Here is a 23,317-nt window from a genome sequence, read left to right as displayed (position 1 = left end):
ACTGTTACAGAAAATTTCGCGCTGTTATAATTCACTTATCTTTTAATATGTTTTGGTGCGATTATCACCCGCTATTAAAAAAAACACGACTGAATGTGTTGAATGAGAAGCTGTAATGTAGCCTTGGCGGGATCAATTTTGGCGTAGCGCCCCGCCATGGAAGAATGAATGTCGCGGAAACCATGAAATTACTGTAAAAATTGGATGAAAAACAATATAACATGATGCAACATTTCAATGTAATTTAGCAATGTTTAAACTGTATGGTAGTTTTAATTTAGATAAGGTTGCAAATGCTTATTTTTTCATTTGTGTATTTTCAAATGAACAGAAATGAAGCAGTTATAAACTGCTTACTAACGTTTATTAATGTAGAGTTAATGCTTAACAGATAATGAATTCACTATTTGCTCATGCTTAATAATTGATTCATAGTGTGTAGTTATTATAAGGTGTTACCCAGACACAACTTCTGTAAAATAATCATTTAAAACATGACAACATTTTAAGCCCTCTGAAATCAGGATTTCTTTATTTAGGAATCTTTATTTCATTATTTGGGAATTAAACCAAAAGTGATCACCATGCTCATAACAAGTTCAGTTTAAAATGAACAACCGTTATGTCATGTTTGGTTTTAAGAGGTCATTGGGGGAAGTCTCATGTCTTGTGACTGGTTGCGTAGTTTCAGATTTAACCTCTAATGAGATTTGATTGTGTAAACACAGCAGGGTCAATTCTAGCAGTTAAATACGTTTTTGTTCCTCATTCATTAATATGTTAATGCTTCACAAGTATTTTAATGGGCAGTGCAGTGGCTCAGTGGTTAGTACTGTTGCTTCACAGCAAGACGCTCGCTGGGTTGAGTTTGCATATTCTCCTCATATATCTGTGTGGGTTTCATCCGGTTTGCCTGACAGTCCAGAGACCTGTGGGATAAGTAAATTTTAGATTAACTAATATGATCAAGTGTATGTGAATGGGAGAGTGTGTGGGTGTTTACCAGCACTGGGGATTCACCAATGAGTAGGCCTGTCATGATGGATATTTTTTGTTGTACGATATATTGCACCAAAATATATTGTGATAAACGATATTATTGTCATTTTAAGACCATTTTATGCCACTCATTATATAATGTCATGGTTGAAACATTATATCCTGAATGTGGTGCTGTGTTTTAGGATAAGAATGCACCAATACACAGCAAGACTGGTGACAGAATGATTTGATGAACATGAAAATGAAGTTAAACAGTTCCCATGGCCCGCACCAGATCTAAATATTATTGAGCCACTTTGGGGTGTTTTAGGGAAGCGAGTCAGGAAATGTTTTCCTCCACCAGCATCATGTAATGACTTGGCCACTATTCTGCAAGAAGAATGACTCAAAACCCCTCTGGCCACTGAGGATGCTTTCACACTAGCACTTTTGGTCCGCCCCTGGTTCGTTTGACGTCAGAGTACGGTACGTTTAACTAGTGTGAATGTGTCTTCTGAGCTCGGGTGCGCACCTACGAACCGTACTTGAGTCTGCCTGAAAGAGGTGGTCTGTGGTACGGTTCATGCAAACTCTGGCCCGGTTCACTTCTAGTATGAATGCAATCGTACCAAATAAGTGAACCTCAAACTGTACAACAAACTATCGTTTTTATAACGTTCATTTGTGTATGTGTGTGTGTATCACATACTGTACCTTGGTGACAAGCGGGACTGAGCCAGGGCAAACACGGTGATAATATCTGTTGTCTCCTCCAAAAACAGCTTCTGCAGACATCACGTTATGCTCTGAACGTTTATAGTTTTGCGGCAGATGGACACGAGTCGCTTTCTGTATGTCCAAAACCAAAAGATTCTGCAAAAGCAGAATGTCAGCAATGTGTGGACGTCTTTCCATTTTGGCACATTGCTTTCGTGACCATCAACAGCGATAAACAAAACAGCAGCTCGATGAGGCAAGCGTACCGGGGTTCAGAAGGAAAAAAGACAATGTGAACACAAACCAACCGAGAAGGTAGCAAGGGGATACAATCGAACTTGGGTATGATCCAGGCATTTGAACCAAGTGTGAAAGCACCCTGACTTGTATCTGTCATTCCCAAGACGAACTGATGCTGTATTGGCCGCAAAATGAGGTCCTACACCAATGAATTACATTACTGTACATTACTGCGTTCCTGAGTATGAACTCAAAAAGAACTTAATTTCGTCTGGATTTTAGGATTTCAGTTTATTCTTTGTTTTTGTTTTAAGTATACCAGCGTTGTTGTTGCATTTCAATATCCAGATCCACTCTACTTGGTTTCAGATATGTGCATTGACAATCAACTAAATTGCCTAATTTCTGTCAAGTCTTTCAGAGGGGTGTACCAGTGGCATACCAGGTACACAAAGATACTTAGGCCCAATCCCAATTCTATTTTTGTACCTCTACCCCTTTCCCTTTCACTTGGCCCTAGATAGATAGATAGATAGATAGATAGATAGATAGATAGATAGATAGATAGATAGATAGATAGATAGATAGATAGATAGATATTTGATAGATGGATGGATGGATGGATGGATAGATAGATAGATAGATATTTGATGGACAGATGGATGGATGGATAGATGGATGGATATTTGATAGACAGACGGATGGATGGATGGATGGATAGATATTTGATAGATAGACAAACAGATAGATAGATAGATAGATAGATAGATAGATAGATAGATAGATAGATAGATAGATATTTGATAGATGGATGGATGGATGGATAGATAGATAGATAGATATTTGATGGATGGATGGATGGATGGATGGATGGATGGATATTTGATAGACAGACGGATGGATGGATGGATGGATGGATAGATATTTGATAGACAGATGGATGGATGGATGGATAGATATTTGATAGATAGACAAACAGACAAACAGATAGATAGATAGATAGATAGATAGGTAGGTAGGTAGGTAGATAGATAGATAGATAGATAGATAGATAGATAGATAGATAGATAGATAGATAGATAGATAGATAGATAGATAGATAGATAGATAGATAGATAGATAGATAGATAGATAGATAGATAGATAGATGGATGGATGGATGGATGGATGGATGGATGGATGGATAGATAGATCCTGTTTGTGTAGCAGTGAATTGTGACATTGCATCAAAATTCACAAGGCATTTTTAAAAATGAGATAAACACAAAACCGTCTCAGTCAGACATTCTTCTCCATCATGTCAGTGTTTATAACTGTGGGTCTGGTGTCTGGTTGCACTGTTCCGCTGTCTCCTGATACTGGCACAGGGCATTCACATTAATTGAATGTGAATGCTGAAACTATGCCAGTATTTCAAATGAGCATTGTAGTGCTGATGTCAACCCCTCTCTCTGTTCCCTTCTCTCTCTTTCACACTGTGCTTGTGTGCTGCTTTCTTTCAGGGAAATGTCCACATGACATCCCGTTTACATCATTCTTCCATTTATGACGAGCACTTGCATCAGACATTTTCTCAAAATCCTTCAATAAACGCTATACTGAACTACTAGGCTGCTGGATACATGATTTTGATCTAGTTGGACAGTGTTAACGTTGGACAAATATTTTTTTTTCAGAAAGAGCAGAGCTAGTAAAAAGATTTACAGCTATTTAACAGGGGGGTTAAGAACAAAAGCTACAACTTGACATTACTTGCCAGTGGTCCTTCAAAATGTAGGGTAGGTAGACCCTTTGATAAAGATAAAAATAAAATTTTTCTAAGCAAATTATGAGGATTTTTTATGTAAGACCCAAGCTTAAAAAGCTGAAGAACTGGACTTAACCAAACATATCTGTAGCCATTTGAAATTAAAGTCAAACAATGAATTTTAATCATAATTCAAACAAGGATAACCAAAGATACACAAGATGTGTCACTTATATAGTTATGAATGGGAAAAAATTGTAATAGTTAATATGGCATATGAAGCCCCGCCTACTTGTGCAGGAGCCAATCATCGATCACTATAGACTGATGTTTCTCCAGGGGAGAAGCTCGGACCAGATGTGTGCTTTTACAACAGCTTTTGTGGTCAACAAACACACTGGAATCTTAGCGATTACTTGGTTCACAGACATACGAAATATGTCCACATAAAGCTTGAAATCTCTACTTTTAAATGAAGCAACTACACTTGAAAACAAAAGCTTTTTGGTTTTGTAATCTGTATGAAACGAATGCAAGGTATCCACCGTTAGACCATGGCGCATGGTCTAACAGGGTTGAGCTTATTCTCTTAATGAGTTATAGGTGTGTTTTGAGAATAAACCAATCAGAGTCTCATCTCCCAAACCCTTTAAGAGTCAGTTGTGCCTCGCCATAGCGCATTTGCTATTTACATGGCGGACTTCGTCAGTGGAAAAACTGAACACTAGAGAGAAAACAGTTAAACAGAGCATCTACAAAAAATCATTGTATCTGCGCTCTTGGTCAGTTTGTGGGTTGTTGAGGGGGGTTAACAGCCACGTCTTTAATTGATAACCGCAGTCTCCTGATATGCAGTTAAATAATTACTATCAAAATAAAATACAATAAAAAAAATTTGCTGGAATAATATCTTTAAATACATCACTCACCAAAAAGCCACCCATTGCGCACAATATCGCGCACAATATTCCCACAATATTTGTTAAGCGCATTTGAGCATCACATATTATTTGCACATTTATTGAATGGAAATGTTTCAGATTCACGTATGCAAGTTCGTCTTCAGATGGCGCCTTTATAGCAATGTGCATGCAGTCGATCGCTCCGATTACATTAAGAAAACCGATGATCGCTACAAATTGCGCTTTAATGTTTGGCTAGTCAACTGCATGGTATGGAAACCCTATGTACCTGCAAGACATGCGGATGATCCCGTCCAAAACAGCTGGCATTACACAGCTCAAAGATGACTGGATTAATCCCGAGCGGTCTGCCAGTTCTCTTTGGAAAGAACCAGTTGCCAGGATACTTTGTTAGTGCGATACTTTGTATTGTGCAATTTAACATAATTGCCTCTAGGAGTCGCCAATGGAAATAAAACAAACGCACAAGAAATACACATACGCCAGACATGAAGTTGGTGTGGACCAACGCACAATTCTCATGTCAATTTCATCATTAGTAAATCCAAACTTGAGCGTGAAATCTGGCGTACGCTAAGTTTTTGTGCGTACGTGGCGTTGATACATGAAGCCCCTGGTGTGTGGACTTTGGGGGTTTTTGGTCACATGTTTATTGGTCAGTTTGAATGTCTCAGTATTTGGGCTTTGCTCACATGGTCAGGAAAGATACAAAATAGATGGCAACCTTTGCTCTGTCTCTCTTTCCCTGCTCTGGTGCTCAGTTAAAGATACAGTGTTGTCTGGTATCCCGATGTTTAACCATGTTTCTTATAATTTAAATAAACAGTACAATGTGATTTGTTTTTTAAACTAAATTCTAAGTCACTCCCCATCATTCAGCTTAATCCCGGATTCATCAAGGGTCACCACAGTAATTTGAACTACCAATTACTCTGGCAAATGTTTGGGGAAACCGGAGCAACTAGAGGAAACCCACACGAACACTAGGAGGACATGCAAACTTCACACAGAAAAGCCTCCTGGCCCAGCTGGGACTCGAACCAACAACTTTTTTGATGTGCAGTGCTAACCAATATCACAAATATTAATAGTACATACAATATTTCAGTGAATCGAGATTCTGTGGGCCTATTGGGACATCTTATAAAAAAATTCCATGACAGATAATGGACAAACAAGTCAATAGTGTACAAATTTTTATGAAGAAGTTATGTCATTTAGTTTGTGACTCTTTAAAAACATGCCCCTAGAGGAACGTAAGCATTGACCCGTAATGAAGGACCTATGAAGCTGCTTCTGGCTGTGTACCCTAATTGAGTACTGTCTCTCAGTTGAGGAACTACATCTCTTTGCAGTCATTGTCTTAGTGCTTTGATCAGCTTTAAATTCAGCATTCTCTTTTGCTCCCTTTCCTTTCCTTTCTTTCCTTGTTGTCAGAGTACTTCAAACGGCTCTCTTGCCAGTGCAGCATTCTCTTTCTTCAAAGCACGCCTTTATTATATATTCTTAACACAGTTTTAGTCAACCCGAGCAGTGGTGTAGTCGGGGCTATACGCACGTATACTCCGTATGCCTACTTTTTTCCACTAGCTGTTTGGGTATTACGACTTCTGAGGATCAATACTTGCGTATACCCTCGGTATACTCACTTGTTTTGCTGATTAGAGTAACTGTATACCAAATTTTTTAAACTCTCATCCTAATTAGTTGCAATTTGTGCATTTTTGTTTATATTTTGCGCCATTCCCTGCCCTCTGACAACCATAGCAGCTGGGAGAAAATTTCGTGGGTTTTTCGAAGTTAACTGAATGATGTCTTCCTGTAACGTTCAGGTAAAATTATAAAACGACATGGGCAGGTTGGCTGGGTAATAGTACACCACCTTTTTTTTTAAGACTACAACACTGAACCCGAGAGATCATTAGATATATGTAAGGAAAATAAATCAAGTGTAATTAGTACAAATATGATTGAGATGATTGGTTGGTTTCCCAGATCTTGAAAAAATAGACTAATTCTGAAGCTTTTTTGGCATGATTAGTGTGTTAGTGTGTTTTGGTTTAACGCTTCATCAGTTTATTGTATTAAACATCACACTCCACTCCCTGTGGAGTACAGACCAGCTGTCCTTTGGGAAAACTATTGACTGCAGTGTGCCTTTGTTGACTTAACAAATACACTTATGTTCTTAGCTTGGTGTAGCGATGAGTGGACTTTGTCCCAGATATTATGCCACAAATGCCCAGCAATAGAGTGTACACTAATAAATATCTGTAAATGAACAGTTTTTCACATTTTGTGGTTCATGTGTTATTATTATTATTATTATTATTATTATTATTATTATTATTATTGTTATTATTGTATGTTTGTTTTTTATTCCATTTATTTGTTTTTAAATTACATAATGGAATGGTGATCTTTCCTCCAACATATGATGTTAAAAATGATATATTATCTGGGTTGTTTTCAGTTATTTACAGGCTTAATTCTATATATAGTTTCTTATACAACGCATTGTCAACCAAAGTCAGTTATACTACAGAGTTAAAGGGCACCTATGATGAAAATCAACTTTTGGAAGCTATTTGGACTGAAGTGTGTGTAGGTATAGTGTGTCCACAGTCATATCCGCTTGTTAAGTTGTGACGTATCGGTGACGTATGAAATACTTTTTCAGAGTTCAAGCCGCTACTCATTTGATTTGAGAAAGTATTTGTTTATGGCCACTTTTAAGTCCTATCACACATTAAAGTGAATTTTATATAACGTCATAGTGTACACAACAGTCTCTGAACTTGCTGCATCACAAATACTAAAATGTTAACAATTTATAATAAATGTATCACTTTCTGGCCATCGGATATTAGGCATGGATATATATTTGTGTGTGTGTGTGTGTGTGTGTGTGTGTGTGTGTGTGTGTGTGTGTGTGTGTGTGTGTGTGTGTGTGTGTGTGTATATATATATATATATATGTGTGTGTGTGTGTAGTCTGAGAGTTTTATTTATTTGATAGTTTATTTCACATTTCTTGTGTGTAAAGGCTAAATAAAGATAAAAAGTAAATATTATTGTAAATATATATTTTTTTCACAGTTTTTATGTAAAGTTACAAAAAAGTTATAAGAGCCTGGATGTTATTATAGACTTTGCAAATTCAGTTTGTGGACATTTGTGGGTACAGACATCCATTGTGCGCAGTCTTGCCAGTTTTTTCCTGACTTTTTAAGATTGTCCAAATCGATATCGGAATTATATTGTATCAACCGAGATTAAGAAATATATCGTGATATAAATTTTTGCCATATCGTCCAGCCCTAGAAACACCTATCAGAGCAATAGAAAGAGATCTCTATGGCTCTGACACGCACGTGGGAACGGTGGGCGGGGCGAACCAGCTTATTTGCATTTAAAGTAATCTGGTATTTTGAGCTGAAACTTTTCAGATACATTCTGGAGACGCCAATGACTTATCTTAAATGTTTAACAGGGGGTAAAATAGGTGCCCTTTATATATGGAAACTGTTTCCAGTTTTTTTTTACAGTATATATAGTTAAAGACAAGGTTTGACATCTCTGATTGCCGTTATCCCTTGAAGCCCTGAATAATTAAACCATCTTGTAAAAAAAACTTACTGTAAGTAAAAAAAAAACTGCAAGTTTTGGACACCTTAATGTAATGTAACTGCCACATTATTTCATTTAATAAAAGCAATGGAACATTCAACGTTACTTAACATGAAAGACACATATCATGCTCTTATGTGAAAGTAATATTAGAAAATAGCATTTAATTAACACCTTATTTATTATCATAACAATAACCGCAGATGAACCCAGAATGACACTAAATTGCACATTTCTCATGCTTCTTAAAGAAGCTGTGCATATGACTGTTCAGTCAATGGCTTGATTATGCAGATGCATAGACAGAATGGAAACTTCAGTACTTGCATATTACAACAATAATATAGTACAGAGCAAGATTTTAAGATTAATTAAGGTTACTTATAAATTGAATATGCAGAGATTATGTTTCTCCACAGCTGAACACTGCACAATAGTAAACAGTAGAACACAACAACCTTTTAATGTCAAAAGATAAATAATCCTTTTATTTCTTTATGATCTCTTTAACTAATATTAGATTGGTGTTGGTACCGTGTTGTCTTATTTGGTTAAGTTTTGTTCGTTTTAAATCCATGTCTTTTATTATGTGATGTCTTTTAGTTTGAAGTTTATTCCTGTTCATAGTCCAGTCTAGTTCATTGTTTCCTGTCCCTCATGTTCCTCATTCCTGTCTTTGATTGTGTTCAGGTGTTCCTTGTTTGTGTCATTAGGTCTATTGCGTATGCATAGTCCACATGTTTCCCTTGACTGGTGTCTAGCTTTGGCTTTATGTAATCTTCTTCTTTGGTGAGTCTGTTGTTTTGGGATTTGTCAGGTTTAAATCATCTCAAGTCTAGGTTAGTCTTTAGATTATTGATTTTTGTGTTTGTATATTTAAAAAAATAATAATAAAGCTGTGCTTGAGTTTACAACTTTGACTCACCTGAAAGTGGAATGTTGCATTTATGGTTGGCACAAACTGGTTAGGCATGTATCGTTTCAAGCATACTTACATGACTTGTGTAGCCTGATGGGTGATCAGACAAGACCGGTATGAATGTGTGTCATACCTTACATTATACTGTTAAACGGCAATAGTTTTAACTGGTCTGTTAAAGGGAAAATCTATCTAAAAACTAAGAAAAAAAATCTTACTATTCGCCAAATGAGGTAAAGTTGGTTTTATATTCACACATTCAGACTTTCTCCTTAATAATTAATAGTATAATTTCAGAAAAGGATTCGTTGCAGTTTCTAAATAGTGAAATTATATAAGCAGCCAATGGCTATTAAAAAACAACATTGTTCACAGTCAAGTAAATGGTGCTAATGTTGTCTAGTCATCCTTGCATGTGATTTCAGTGCGAATATTCATAATACCATGGTAAACAATATAGGCAGCAAGTCACTAGTTGCCACTGAACGAATTTGTGAACATAAAACCAACTTGACCTCAATTACTTGCCCTCATACCACCCCAAGTCTAAATAGTCTTGTTTCTTTACACACAAATAATTTTTTTTGGTGGGGGGGGGGGGGGGGGAATAAATTATATCTGTGTGTCCATTTAATTCAAATGTTGACCTTCCAAAACAAACTAAAGAACACAAAAATGTGATTACTGTGATGCTTATGACTTCGAGAGACTTAATGCCTGCTCTAATGAAATGTAAAGTATTCATTTTTGGGTGAGTTATGCCTTAAGTTTGAGGTAAAGTTGGTTTCATATTTGCACATTCGTTCAGTGACAACTTCTGACACAGTCCCTGTATTGTTTACCATGGTACTTTGAATATTGGGTCTGAAATCTCATCTGAGTATGACTTGAAAACAATAACACTATTTATTTGAATGTGAACAATATTGTACTTTGATAATATGGTTTCTTATTTAGAATTAGACTTAAGTTATATTAAGTTAACGTTAGTTAAGGAGAAAGTTTGAATGTGCGAATATAAAACCAACTTTACCTCAATTTAAGTTTATCAGCAAAGATATTTTTAAAACCTGCCTGGTGACGTTTAGACATGGTTAATTTACCACTACATATGCACTGAGCTCTCAATTGATTAACCAAAAACCTTACTTGAGGTGCTGTATGTCAGCTCCAAATGTACATTTGGAAGTTAGTTCAATCAATAAAGAGTATGTTATGAACTCAAGAGAATGTCAAATTTGTCATAAAAATGAGCATGAAAAAGTGCAATGCTATTTTTTCTTTTGTTTAATGGCAAATAGTTTGCACAGGGTTTCTGCAGGGTCTTAAATCTCAAAATCCAAATTTTTGGTCTTAAAATATCTTAAAATTACTGAAATATTGTGTTGTAGGTCTTTGTTTTTAAACAGGTCTTAATTTTCCTTTATGTATTGCCACCAAATCTGGGCAAAACCCACACAATCAATAAAAACTTTAAACTTTTTATTTTAAAAGGTCATTTTTAACTCTATGTATCATAATGGTTTAATTATTTTCCTTGCAATAACTTTTGTTTAAAAGTATAATGTAAATGTATTTGCTGCTGAGAACACCGACCTGGGCAGACTGTTGTGCATAGATTTAGTTTATTATAGTTTTAAAAAATTTGTCCAAGAAAGTTTATGTTGGGAAAAAAAGTGTATGGATACAAGTAGCTTGCTTGTTTTTACACAATATTTAAAATATTTTGATAAGAAATAAAATCTAAAATAATATTTTTTCATTATTATTGTATTTTTAAATGTATTAAATTATAATATTTTATTTTTATTTTGATACGGCAAATAAAAATCTTTTCCATCTGGGCCATTTTAAAAATTCCTTAGCCTTTAGCCCTTTATTGGTCTAAAATTTTATTCATAATGGTCTTAATGTCTTAAAGTGTTAAATTTAACTCCGTAAAACCTGCAGAAACCCTGTTGTAGCATTTACTGTGAGCCGAGACACTAAAACACAGGGTCATGAGCTGCATATGTGCATATGAACTCTTTAAGCAACCAACAGAATAACTATTCTCTCCATTAAATCATGGCATTTTGCAAATGAATAACTGCATTGAGCCAATTGACTAGTGATTGCCAAAGCCAATGCACCAAAAACTATCAGTGATAAGTGTAAAAATCTTCTGCCAGTCTTTAAAAATAATGGCAAACACTAGTCACGTGTTTTGTTCTCAATGAAATGTGATTAACTTGTATGAGTTCAATTCAAGTTTATTTTGTATGAGTGTGTATCCCTTGTAACCATTCTCTGTTCTTTACCTACAGGCTGTGAGCTGTTTTGAATGGTGCCATGACCAGTAAGGGTGGTAACCATGAAGACACGCTAAGCCCTCCGTCTTCCTCCTCCTCTCGGTCCTCAGCAGCCCGTAAGCTGCAGGTGCAGAGATCGCTCTCCCGAGATACCATTACCATACATTTTTCTGCCAAGGGAAATGAGGAAGAGGAGGAGGAAGAGGAGCTCTATAGGCTAGCGGTTTCCCCTTCTGGCCTTGAAACTGAAGATCAGAGCATAGTCACAGCTCAGGAGGCCAGCGAGGAGCTTCTTTCTGAAGGACTGGGAGCAGACATGGTTACAGGAATGCCATCCCAAACTCAAAGTTCTGCCTTAGCTATCCAGCACCCCTCTGTTAGCCTAGGTTGCACGGCTACTTCTAATATTGCTAGTTTCTCATGGCCCTCTGAGCAAAGGTCAACTCCCCCTTTACCTTCCACCCATTCAGCTTCCTCCAGCTCATCACCAGCTAAGGCATCTGCCCTACCTTCTAAGCCCTTTCTCAGCCTGGTCAAGTCACTTTCCACTGAGGTAGAGTCTCGAGAGGCTCCCGCTGTTGCTCCCCAGTCGGTAAGGCACCGTCATTTAATGAAGACCCTAGTTAAATCTTTGTCAACAGACACTGCTCGACCTGAGCAGGAGCCTTCGTCAACTCCTCGACCCCCAGATTCCAGGCTCAATCTGCATCTTTTTAAACCTTTCAGCCAAACACGTGTTCCTGCTACCAGTGGAGACTCCAAAACTGCTCCCTCATCCCCCCTCACTTCCCCTGATAGCCGTTCTTTCTTTAAAGTCCAGGAGGTGGAAGCACGCATTGAAGACACAAAGCGCCGTCTCTCAGAGGTCATGTGTGAGCCCCTTCAGCTGCTCAGCAAAATCATTGGCGAGGAACCTGGTGGTGTGAGCGCAAACTCTTCCTCATCCACAACTGCTGGAGTGTCTTACCGGTCCAGAAACCTTTCCTCCAGCGCCTCTGAACTCTCCAACCTGTCTGCCCTCAACGGCCACTCAGAAAGCAACAACAACTACTGCATCAAGGAAGAGGAAGATCTGGAGAATGAAAGCCCTGTTGAGAGTGCAACTGTTGAGTTCCCTCTCCATAGGTCACCCTCGCTGGGTTTGGACAGGTGTTTTATGTCAACGCTTGCTCGCCAGGAAGATGAAGAATTCTGTGAGCTCTACACCGAAGACTTTGAGTTCTGCACTGATATGGAGTTAGATGGAGAAGAGCCTCATATATCCCAAGTACAAAGAGGGAGTACAGCAGGATGCAGTGAGGAACCGACTGAAGGAGGGGAGGAGGAGGAAGAGGAAGATGAGCCTCCAGGAGTACCCCACAATGGACTGATTCTTCTTATATCTATAGTTTATGGATACTTTGTGTTGCCACTGCCGCCTTATGTGTGTTGGGTGTTGATGGGAGTGGCGGCAGGTTTCATGCTGGCAATTTTGGTGGTGTGGTTGTCAGCAAGACAGAGAACATCTTGGGGCCGTCATGGCAGCTTGAGTAGAAGACAACAGTGGAACAGGGTTCCTTTGGATATCAAAGAACCAGCCATTTACAAGGTGAGTTCCACCCTGCTGCCAAAGGTGATACTGGTACAGTGGTCAAGTCTACAATTTGAAGAGTTGAAATTCCAATCAGTTTGATGGTAATGTTTTTGACCATTCACTTTGCATTTGATACAGTATATGTTATACGCAGTGTTGGGGAGGTTACTTTGAAAATGTGATAGATTGCAGATTACAAATTACACTAATTAAAATGTATTAAGTAGTGTACCTTTTTTTGTACCTTACTTATAAAAGTAAAGTAACTGATTACATCTGATTATGTTTTGATTACTTTTAAGTTTCTAATGGATGTTTTTGACTAAATAATTTCAAGCCTTTATACCAAGCAGGTGTGACCTTACAGTAGCTCTGTTTACTGTTAGAATTTCAAAATATTTCATCTCTTAAATAAAGATTATATTAATTAAATTTTAAAGTACAGCCACCACAATACCAGACCTTATAACAAAAACATTGTTTACTGTTGTTACAGAATTTAAAATTTAGTTAGTTGTGCAGGGTGATTTCGTGGCATTTGCAATAAAAAAAACTACATCTAAGCTATTTTTGCAATTTACACTTAAATCTAAGCAACTTAATTCCAAGTCAATCATATCTTAGTGATTAATAAAACTGTCAATAAATCATATGAGGCAAAATTGTTCAGTTCAATTATTTACTGCAAATAATATGCTGTACTAAACAGACACAAATTATGGTATATAACAGCAAAAACGAAACCAATAAAACCATATCTTACAAGTTTAAAATACTATAGTAATGTGTAGTAAAGGGAAATATTTAGGAATGAGCATTATATTGTGTATATATACATTTACAACTCTTCATTGACAAATTACACTACATAATGTAGTATCATTAGTAACTATCATGAACTAATTGTAATTAACAGAGTATACTTTAGCCTTTACTACAGTAAACTATATATATATATATATATATATATATATATATATATATATATATATATATATATATATATATATATATATATATATATATATATATACATACAGTATGTATAGACCTCCTCTCCCTCAGTCATCTTTCCATCAAGCAAATTTCTCGTGTTAGCCTTGGTTGGCGACATCACTGATCAGAGCGAGAGGTGGCAGTAACGCACCAAAAAGTTTGTTGTTGACCACCAAAAAACAGGTAGAAGAACAAAATCGTCATTCTCGCCATCATGTGGCTTTATTTTCATCAGCTAGACACCGGCTTCACAGCTCAGGCCGTTGTGGATGCTACTGCGCTACTTGACAAAAAAAATAGCTTCGCTACTGAAAAGCTATTTGATTTAGAATGTAGCGACGTTACCGCCACACTGCTGAGAAATGTACTTGTAGCAGTATAGCACTGCCTTAATAAATGGCCTTAGCAGAAGACATCGTGCATATCAAAAACAGGCAAAGCAACAGATTAATATTATTCAACATATCCCAGATCTTTAAAGAAAATGTTTAGATGTAACCCCATTTGTAATCTTTAACATTTTCAGAAGTAACTGTAATTTAATTACACATTTTTTCTCAGTAACTGTAACGAATTACTGTTACATTTATTTTGTAATTAAATTACGTAACGCCGTTTTTTAGTAAAACACTGTTTTTACTATGTAAAATGAAGTTTGAACGAGGTTGAACTTTAACTTATAATATATATTTTTTATTTATTTTATTTTTATTTTTTTCATTTTGTAAGAAAAATCTAAACTTACTACATGATTGTAGTACAACGATTTACTACATTTATACTTGTGGATGGTAAAAAAAATAATTAAAGTTGAAAGAAACATTGTTTCATCTTATTCTTATCCCTTTATAGCAAAACGCAAAAAACAATCCAAACCGTGTGTGTGAGTGATTGACTTCCATTAAAGCAGGGGTCACCAATCTCGATCCTGGAGGGCCGGTGTCCCTGCAGGATTTAGCTCCAACTTACCTCAACACACCTGCCTGATTGTTTCAAGTATACCTAGTAAGACCTTAATTAGCTTGTTCAGGTGTGTTTGTTTAGGGTTTGAGCTAAAATCTGCAGGACACCGGCCCTCCAGGAACAAGTTTGGTGACCCCTGCATTAAAGTATTGGAAAAGTTCGTGGTGACATAGCCATGACATGTCACGGAGAAATTAATTTCGAATAATTTAATAGACCAGAGTCAATTATTGACTCTTATAATACAGTTACCACATCTAAAGAGACTTCAGATTTTGTATTTCAAGGCATGTGTCAGATTTTTGTCCTCAAACTGCTCTTGTGTAGTTTAGCATCTCATCCAAAGCCTTCTGTTTTGATGTGATTTTTACTGTGAAATTAATCAGTCAGGGTAGTGATTTGAGACTGTAATGCAGTAAAGACCTGCATGGAGCTGCTTTAGCTGTATATTTGTGAATTACTGCACACGTTAGAATGCTCATCAGCTAATCAGAGTCAAGCATTCATTCCAACAGTAAAAAAATATATAGTTACAGTGGTATAATAATTTGTTAATTAGGGCCTTATTTCAATTGCTAGTCATTGTCAAGCAAATCTTTCTAGAATTAGAGTATATTTGTCCATTTAGATTTTTACTGAATGCTTGTCTAGTTTTCACTAAATATTTAGATGGTCTTTGCAAGAGTTATTACATGAAAACAGAATTTTTATGTTCAAGTTTGATACAGTCATGTTCAAAACAGATCCTGATTTATAGATTAAATAATCACACACACCACCTATAATAAGGGGGGCATTGCAAAACATTGCAGTTTTACACAGGGCTTTTATGATCATTCCTACCTTGCACAGCTTGATTAACAAGAAATGTTTCATTTCTGAAAAGGTGAAAGCTGTAGGTTGCTATGTTCGCTTGTTTCACCTTTTAGGTTGTCACCATTTCAACAATGCTTGATACTACACAGATTGTCAAAGCAGTTTTACAGAAAAATAGGCAGAAATGTTCAAAACAACAATCAGAAACAGTGTGAAAAAAATGGATATTTAAATGTAAAAAAAGTTTAATATACATTTCTGTGCTTGTATACACAGGGTTGGATGAATGAGATCTGCAGTTATGACCCTGAGACATATCACGCCACACTCACTCACTCTGTGTATGTGCGTCTGGAGGGCTCTGTCCTGCGTCTGTCCAAGCCTAACCGCAATATTCCCCGTCGGGCAACCTTCAGTGAACTCAAACCTGATGTCACCTATGTTAGCCAAAAAATTTATGATCTCACTAACAGTAAGGTGGGTGTTGGATACAATCTGTTTTGTCTTTCATCTATAACACTATTTAAAGCTGTAGGCTTAACTATTAATAACCAGTAATGTTATTAACTGAGCACAGAGACCCAGTATACTGTTTTTGTTCCCTTTTTATCTTTCTTTGACTTGTATTGATAGAATAGTATTTAAAAATTGAAGAAGGGACATTTCACTCAATGTAATTCTGTTATCATTTTAATCCTCCTCTACTCATCTCAAACCTGTTTGAGTGTCTTTCTACAGTTGTACTTTACTGAAGAATGCTGAGGGAAAAAACTCCATTGATTTATATAGTGCTTTTTGTTGTTGTTGTTACTATTGATTTCAATAGCTGCTTTTTTCCAAGATCTTTTAAAATGTTTTGTCTTTGTGTTCAGCAAAAGAAAGAAATTCATTAATGTTAAGAACCGCTTGAGTGTTTTTTTGGTTAAACGCTATCCCTTTAAAGTGGTTTTTGCGTAATTTGTTATACTGAAATGTCTTCCTTCTATCCTTGTGCAACATTTAATTTAATCATTCATTGGAATTATGGAGGACCAGCAGTGACACTTAAAAATAAAATGAGAAAACAATTTAATAATTCAAACATGAAAATGTATAAATAAAATCACCTTTAAGTGTGTAAATACATGGACAAATTTTAAATTGTTTATTTAATTCTTGTTTTAAAACACACAATAAAAAGTAAACCAATAAATCATTTCAAATTTGATTTGACTTTTTCCCCTTGTATTTGACAATTGCTTTGTCTTCCCCCAAATGCATTTCTTCTTTATCTATTTGTCAATCAAGTTAAAAAATGCCATCAACTTTCACCTCAAGCCTAGTAAATGTAACACACGATGGCATTTTTAACTTGATTGACAAATGGATAAAGAGAAGCAATCTGCAAAACAACAAAGAGGGGAAAAAGCCTTTGCCAAATGCTTTTTTGAAAGCCATTTAAAATGTGCTTTCAATTAATTTTGTTAATATATTATTAATACAAGCATATTATTGTTGTTTGGTTAATCAGCATGTTAAAAAAGGAATTAAATAAACCATTTTTAATATGCATATTAATACATAAAAAATATATTATTAAATGTATTGATTAAATTACATGTATACACATTTGTGTTTTATTAATACATTTAAACATAGTATTTATTTTTTTATGTATTTTTTTTTTTTTTTATACATTTTAATAATTCAATTTGATTTCTTCACTCTGGCTTTCCATATTGAATAGTGTTGTTTTGCCAAGCTTTTTAAAGCTAAAATTTTATGAATTTTTTTTTTTAACGATAAGGAATGGTTTTTAACCACAGCAGTTTGAACTGTAGTTCTGCCTAATGACTAAAAATCATTAGTATGATGGTAAAAAAACTGTACATTTCTAGTCAAACCATCTTTCTGTAATCTTATACCAAAAATAGAAATAAGGGGAGCGTTAATAGCTTAAAATGTAGGAGAGCGTTGCTGTTATGTGATTGTATTGTATTGCAATATGGAGCAATTAAGTGTTGACGTTAAATCAAAAGTAATTCACAAATACTTGAAAATGAAATGATTTATTGACAATACTTCTCTATGGGTACAACTGAATTGGTTACAAAAAACTATATATAAAATGATAAAAACATATAATAATAATTGTACCCAGCTTAAATGTAAAATGAAGTTACCTAAGAGCGAGGGAGACTGGGGGAGGGAGAGAGAGAAACAAAGAGAGTAGATAGCCTGATAGCAGTACAGTCAGAGAAGATAGCCTCCAGAGCAGGGAAGAGAGACAGAGCAAAGTTTACCATCTATTTTGTATCTTTCTTGATCATGTGACCAAAGCCCAAATACTGAGACATTCAAACTGACCAATCAATGTGTGACCACATCGTAAAACCCCCAAAGTCCACACACCAGGGGCTTTATGTATCAACGCTACGTACGCACAAAAACTTTGCGTACGCCAGATTTCACGCTCAAGTTTGGATTTAATAATGATGAAATTGACATGAGAATTGTGCGTTGATCCACGCCAACTTCATGTCTGGCGTACGTGTATTTCTATTTCCATTGGCGACTCCTAGAGGAAATTATGTTAAATTGCACACTACAAAGTATCGCACCAACAAAGTATCCTGGCAACTGGTTGTTTCCAAAGGGATCTGGCAGACCGCTCGGGATTAAGCCAGTCGTCTTTGAGCTGTGTAATGCCAGCTGTTTTAGACGGGATCATCCGCATGTCTAGCAGGTATATAAAGTTTCCATACCATGCAGTTGAACAGCTAAACATTAAAGCGCAATTTGCAGCGATCGCCAGTTTTCCCAATGTAATCGGAGTGATCGACTGCACGCACATTGCTATAAAGGCGCCATCTGAAGACGAACTTGCATACGTGAATCGGAAACATTTCCATTCAATAAATGTGCAAATAATATGTAGTGCTCAAATGCGCTTAACAAATACTGTGGCAAGGTGGCCTTGGTCAACCCATGATTCATTTATCCTCACAAACAGCGTGATTGGGATGAGGCTCCACGGTGGCAGGGTGCGCGATGGGTGGCTTTTTGGTAAATAATGTATTTAAAGATATTATTCCGGCTAAGTTTTTTTTATTGTGTTTTATTTTATTGAGCGTTTATCCATTAAAGACGTGGCTGTTAACCCCCCTCAACAACCCGCAAACTGACCAAGAGTGCAGATACAATGATGCCCATTCTCGCACTCGGCCAGTTGTAGAGCGGGCCATTGGGCAGCTGAAATGCCGGTGACGCTGCCTTGATAAGAGCGGAGGGGGGCTGCTATACCACCCTAACAAAGTGTTCCTCTAATACATCTGTGTCTCCCACAGACACGGATACTACTCCAGACAGTAAAGAGGCAACTCTCTCCTCAAAGGGTGTTAGTTCAGCATTCCCTGTTCCCCCACCTGTTCAGTCCACACTTTGACAGTGCGCTGCTGTTCTCCTCTTAACCTGCACCTTTACATCAGACCATTTCTTTTTTAATTCACTCACAGTGCGATGTTCGGACTCCACTGTGTTAACTGCATCAGCTAACCTCTCCCACTCTATTTTTTTCTTTTGTTATTAATTCTGGAGGACAAACTTGCAAATAACACAGTTTTCTTCGGTCTACCTCCGATAGGAGCACCTCCAATTCACATTCTGTCAAGTTTCTCTTCTTCCTTGCTTTTGCCATTGCTTTTTCGTTTGGGTTTGCCAAAGTGGAGTCATTACCATATTTCTAAAGGGAGGAGGCAGGGAGGGGTTTTGCGCTCGTGCACGTGCGCTCAGTTTCATGTTGATTCGGATATACAAAGAGAATATGCGTGGGATTCCGTACAAAGACTTGTACACAGCATTTCATACATCAGATTTTTTTACTACGTACGCACATTTACAGCTTTGTCCGTATGCAATGTTTTAGTATCAATTCAACGCAAGTCTTGGTACATGAGGACCCTGGTCCTGATATTATCAGTATCAGCCTTTGGAGTCAGTATGGGCCTTCTTCAGTGGAAAAGACATGTTTTGTCATATAAAAAATTGCATATGATAATTTTTGCATTTCAGGTCTACCTGGTACCTTACAACCTGGCCAGGAAAAGGGTGTGGAATAAGAAGTATCCTATCTGCATTGAGCTGGCCAAGCAGGATGACTTCCTTGCCAAAGCCCAGGGAGAAAAGACAGAGGTGGTGGAGGAGAAGACCCTTCCAGCCGGAGACAAGGCTGAGATAGTAAGCACTAGTGAGGAACCTAAGAGAGTGCACACAGAACCTGTGCTGTACCTCTTTGGGAGGACAGGAAGAGATAAAGAGGAATGGTTCAGAAGGATGCTGTTTGCGTCCAAACTAAAATCCGAAGCCAAGAAGCCCTCAGGCCTGCCTACAAGTAAGAGTATAACTCATCTTTACAAATGATCCTTTATTTAAATCATTTAATAGATCTTAAATAAGACCCATTTAAAAGAATGTTCTGAAATCCATGTTTTGCTTTGGTTGGCATTTAAATTAATCAGAGCTTCTACTCTGATCTGGGTATTTTCGTTCTATAGCAATGAAATGAATGCATTACAGATGTTCGTATTTTGAAAGGATAATTAGCGTCATCTCCATGATCTCTCTCGTCAGGCTGTCTGTCTCACAGTCGCAGCAGCAGCCGTGGCAGTCTGGATGAAGTGCTCCAGTCTCATCCCAGACAAAAAGACCTCGGTGCCAGTGTCAAACAGAAAGTTCTGGAATACAACGTCTATATGGCCAAATATGTCAGCCAATCAGCAGGAAGCCCTACCACGAGCCCTGTTCAGAGTGCTGGAAGCAGTCCTGGAACCGCTAAAAAGGTGCAACTCCAAAACATCTGCAACTGAACGTTTCACTTATTTCTGAAAGCAATCATCCTTCTTTTAACACCAAACCTCAACTAATCGGACTCAATTTGTCAGTTGTCCCTTTCACACAAACAAACTTTTCCAGTACATTTCAATGAAGAGATCATGTGCGATGAACAGACCCTCAGGCAATTTTTTAATTTTTTTACAATGAAGAAATAGCCAGAATTCTGCTGTGTTTTGAATTTTTTTTACTAGTAAAGTTGTTCCAGTAACATGACTATAATTTGCTGCTATTACTGTGTGAAAGGCGGCCATGACTGAACTCATGTATTTAGACTTTGGCATTGTTAAATGAGGGTGCAGTAGTCATATGTTTACATTGTAACCTGTATCATAAAACACACTTCCCTAAGTTTATATGATGCAACTATTCAGAGGTATGATTTATTCATAAATCTTAAATAAGGTTTATCATTGTATGGGCCATTTTCAGTGATTTGACAAAAAAAAATCACATGGGTTAAACTGTGTTCTGGGGTCTGTTCTTCGTACGTGGATTACTCAATTTGCTGGATTCGGATATTGACAATTTGATATGACCCAGGATAGTTTAGTTCTTCAAAACTCATCCGAGAGCTGTTGTCATAGCAACAGTTCTGGTAGCTCAAACCTGCTTGGAAGCAGGCTCATTTCATTAGATCGGGTCAGTTCAAGCAAAGATAATACTGAAAGTATGTACCAAATGCTGATATATTCTTACTGTAGTTATAAACACTTGGGAAAATAGTAAATATATTTTTAACTATATATATATATATATATATATATATATATATATATATATATATATATATATATATATATATATATATATATATATATATATATATATATATATATATATATATATATATATAGAATCTGCACTCCGAAATAAAGGTACAAAGACTGCCACCTGGTGGTTCAAAGAGAAAATGTATTGATATGAACCGCATACATGCACAATATTCGACTTTTTAAAAAAAAAAAAGGATAGGGCTAATAATTTAGGCAGTCATGCACGTGTTTTGAACGCTAACATGCCGGTGATTGACACCTTACCTATATCAAAATGCTTTTTTGATGCAAAATTAATTTTTACAGTTATTCCTTACGCGGATTTAAAAAAAAAAACTTGAGTAGGTCTAGGCTACTATAATAAAAAAATCTAACTAAATACATTGATATGCATTGAAATACATGATGAATACTCCTGACACATGAAGGTGTAAAGCCTGCAGCCCACAACAAATGTGGAAAGTTATTACGTATCATATTTAAACTGTTTACTACGAATTTTATGTAATTTTCTCACATGGATAATTGAATATTAATCAGATGATGTCATTACGCTGCTGTGCCGTCAGCCAATCAGCAATGCTGATCATGATTTCGAGGATCGATAGATCTGACCTTCACAACATGCGCAGCGATCTCAGATCAGTTCATCCAGACATTATAATCTGATTCACAAACTTGTTTGAAGAACCAAATTAGCCAGAGATCAGTTATCAAGATTAAAAGATCCAGGATCTGCCAAATCATCATGGTATGAAGAACGGACCCTGGCTTGTTGGCCGATGTAAATGGGGCAATTTGCTTAATCGAGGTAACATCCGTTGCCGTTTTATGGCACATTTTGAGGAAACATTTGAGGATGTTGTAAAAACAGTATCAATACCTACTGTGCAAAGCTCCCTTGTTACCACTAAACAATGAAATTAGCCATGGACTTCCGTAGTCTTAGATGTTCCTAAAGTGTCTACTGTTGAACAGGTATTTTTTTTGTTTTTGTTTGTTAAAGTTTCCAGAAAGTTGTGAACAGAGCGCTGAAACAGAGGCGTGGATCAATGCTCTTTTGGGTCGCATGTTCTGGGATTTTCTTAAGGAGAAATACTGGGCAGATGTGGTGTCCAAAAAGATCCAGAAAAAGCTGAGTAAGATTAGGGTGAGTACCGATGCAGACCAGACTCCATTTTTATTTTAAAACCGTAACTTATTTTTGTCTTAATTATTCCAGCTGCCATACTTCATGAATGAGCTGACTCTGACTGAGTTAGACATGGGAATATCCATTCCCAAGATACTCAGCTCTTCTAAACCTTCTGTAGATCACAAAGGTAAGGCCTGGCCAGCACTACAGAGTGTGTGTGTGTGTGTGTTTGGTAATGGCTCAGTATGCTTGACTGTCCACAAACCCTCAGAAAAAGAGCCGTTGGTTTAAGTCACTGACAACATGTATAGTACTGTATATAAATCTGTATTTAAAAAAGAAAGAGGATTTTCTTAAGTGGGTTTTCACCTAAATGAAAGCTCTGTAGTGTATATGCACAGCTAGTGTTTTTTTCCATACCGGTGAATAATTAATGTGACTTTTTTTTCAATTTTAAATGGTTCCTTTTACAGCATTGATGTTGTAATGTAATTCAAATATAATCAGTTTAATAGACTAAGGTATTCTTTTAGTTGTTCAAGCGTAAAATAAGATGAAAAATGCGGTTTAGACGCATATGTATGGAGCTGATAACATGCCAAAACAATCTGAATTTTAATTGTGTTAATTTGAATTACTGACAATTGTAATTTAATAAATCTGAATTTTTATATGCCGTTAAAAATTGTTTTGAATTCGAATTAACTTTGAATTAATATTGAATATCTGAAAGTTAAGAGA

General features: G+C 36.5%; 1 protein-coding gene across 5 annotated transcripts in view; it reads left to right on the top strand.

Annotated features, from left to right (window-relative positions):
• The window catches only part of tex2 (testis expressed 2), a 64,999-nt gene that overhangs the window by 23,309 nt on the left and 18,373 nt on the right, over positions 1-23,317 (top strand). For 4 of the 5 annotated variants that reach the window (XM_056454258.1, XM_056454259.1, XM_056454255.1 and 1 more), the window contains 6 exons: positions 11,464-13,036; positions 16,073-16,273; positions 19,847-20,165; positions 20,405-20,613; positions 22,448-22,591; positions 22,664-22,763. In XM_056454258.1, coding sequence (XP_056310233.1) covers positions 11,489-13,036; positions 16,073-16,273; positions 19,847-20,165; positions 20,405-20,613; positions 22,448-22,591; positions 22,664-22,763 — 2,521 coding nt within the window. In that variant the 5' untranslated portion in view covers positions 11,464-11,488. Of the gene's footprint in view, positions 1-8,957; positions 9,028-11,463; positions 13,037-16,072; positions 16,274-19,846; positions 20,166-20,404; positions 20,614-22,447; positions 22,592-22,663; positions 22,764-23,317 lie in introns of those variants that run through there. The other variant, XM_056454256.1, reaches the window with a different exon arrangement.

The sequence above is a fragment of the Danio aesculapii genome, chromosome 3 (assembly GCF_903798145.1).
Source record: "Danio aesculapii chromosome 3, fDanAes4.1, whole genome shotgun sequence".
In the NCBI taxonomy this organism is placed as follows: domain Eukaryota; kingdom Metazoa; phylum Chordata; class Actinopteri; order Cypriniformes; family Danionidae; genus Danio; species Danio aesculapii.
Note: the sequence above shows the minus strand (reverse complement) of the source record. Positions and strands in the feature narration are given on the sequence as shown.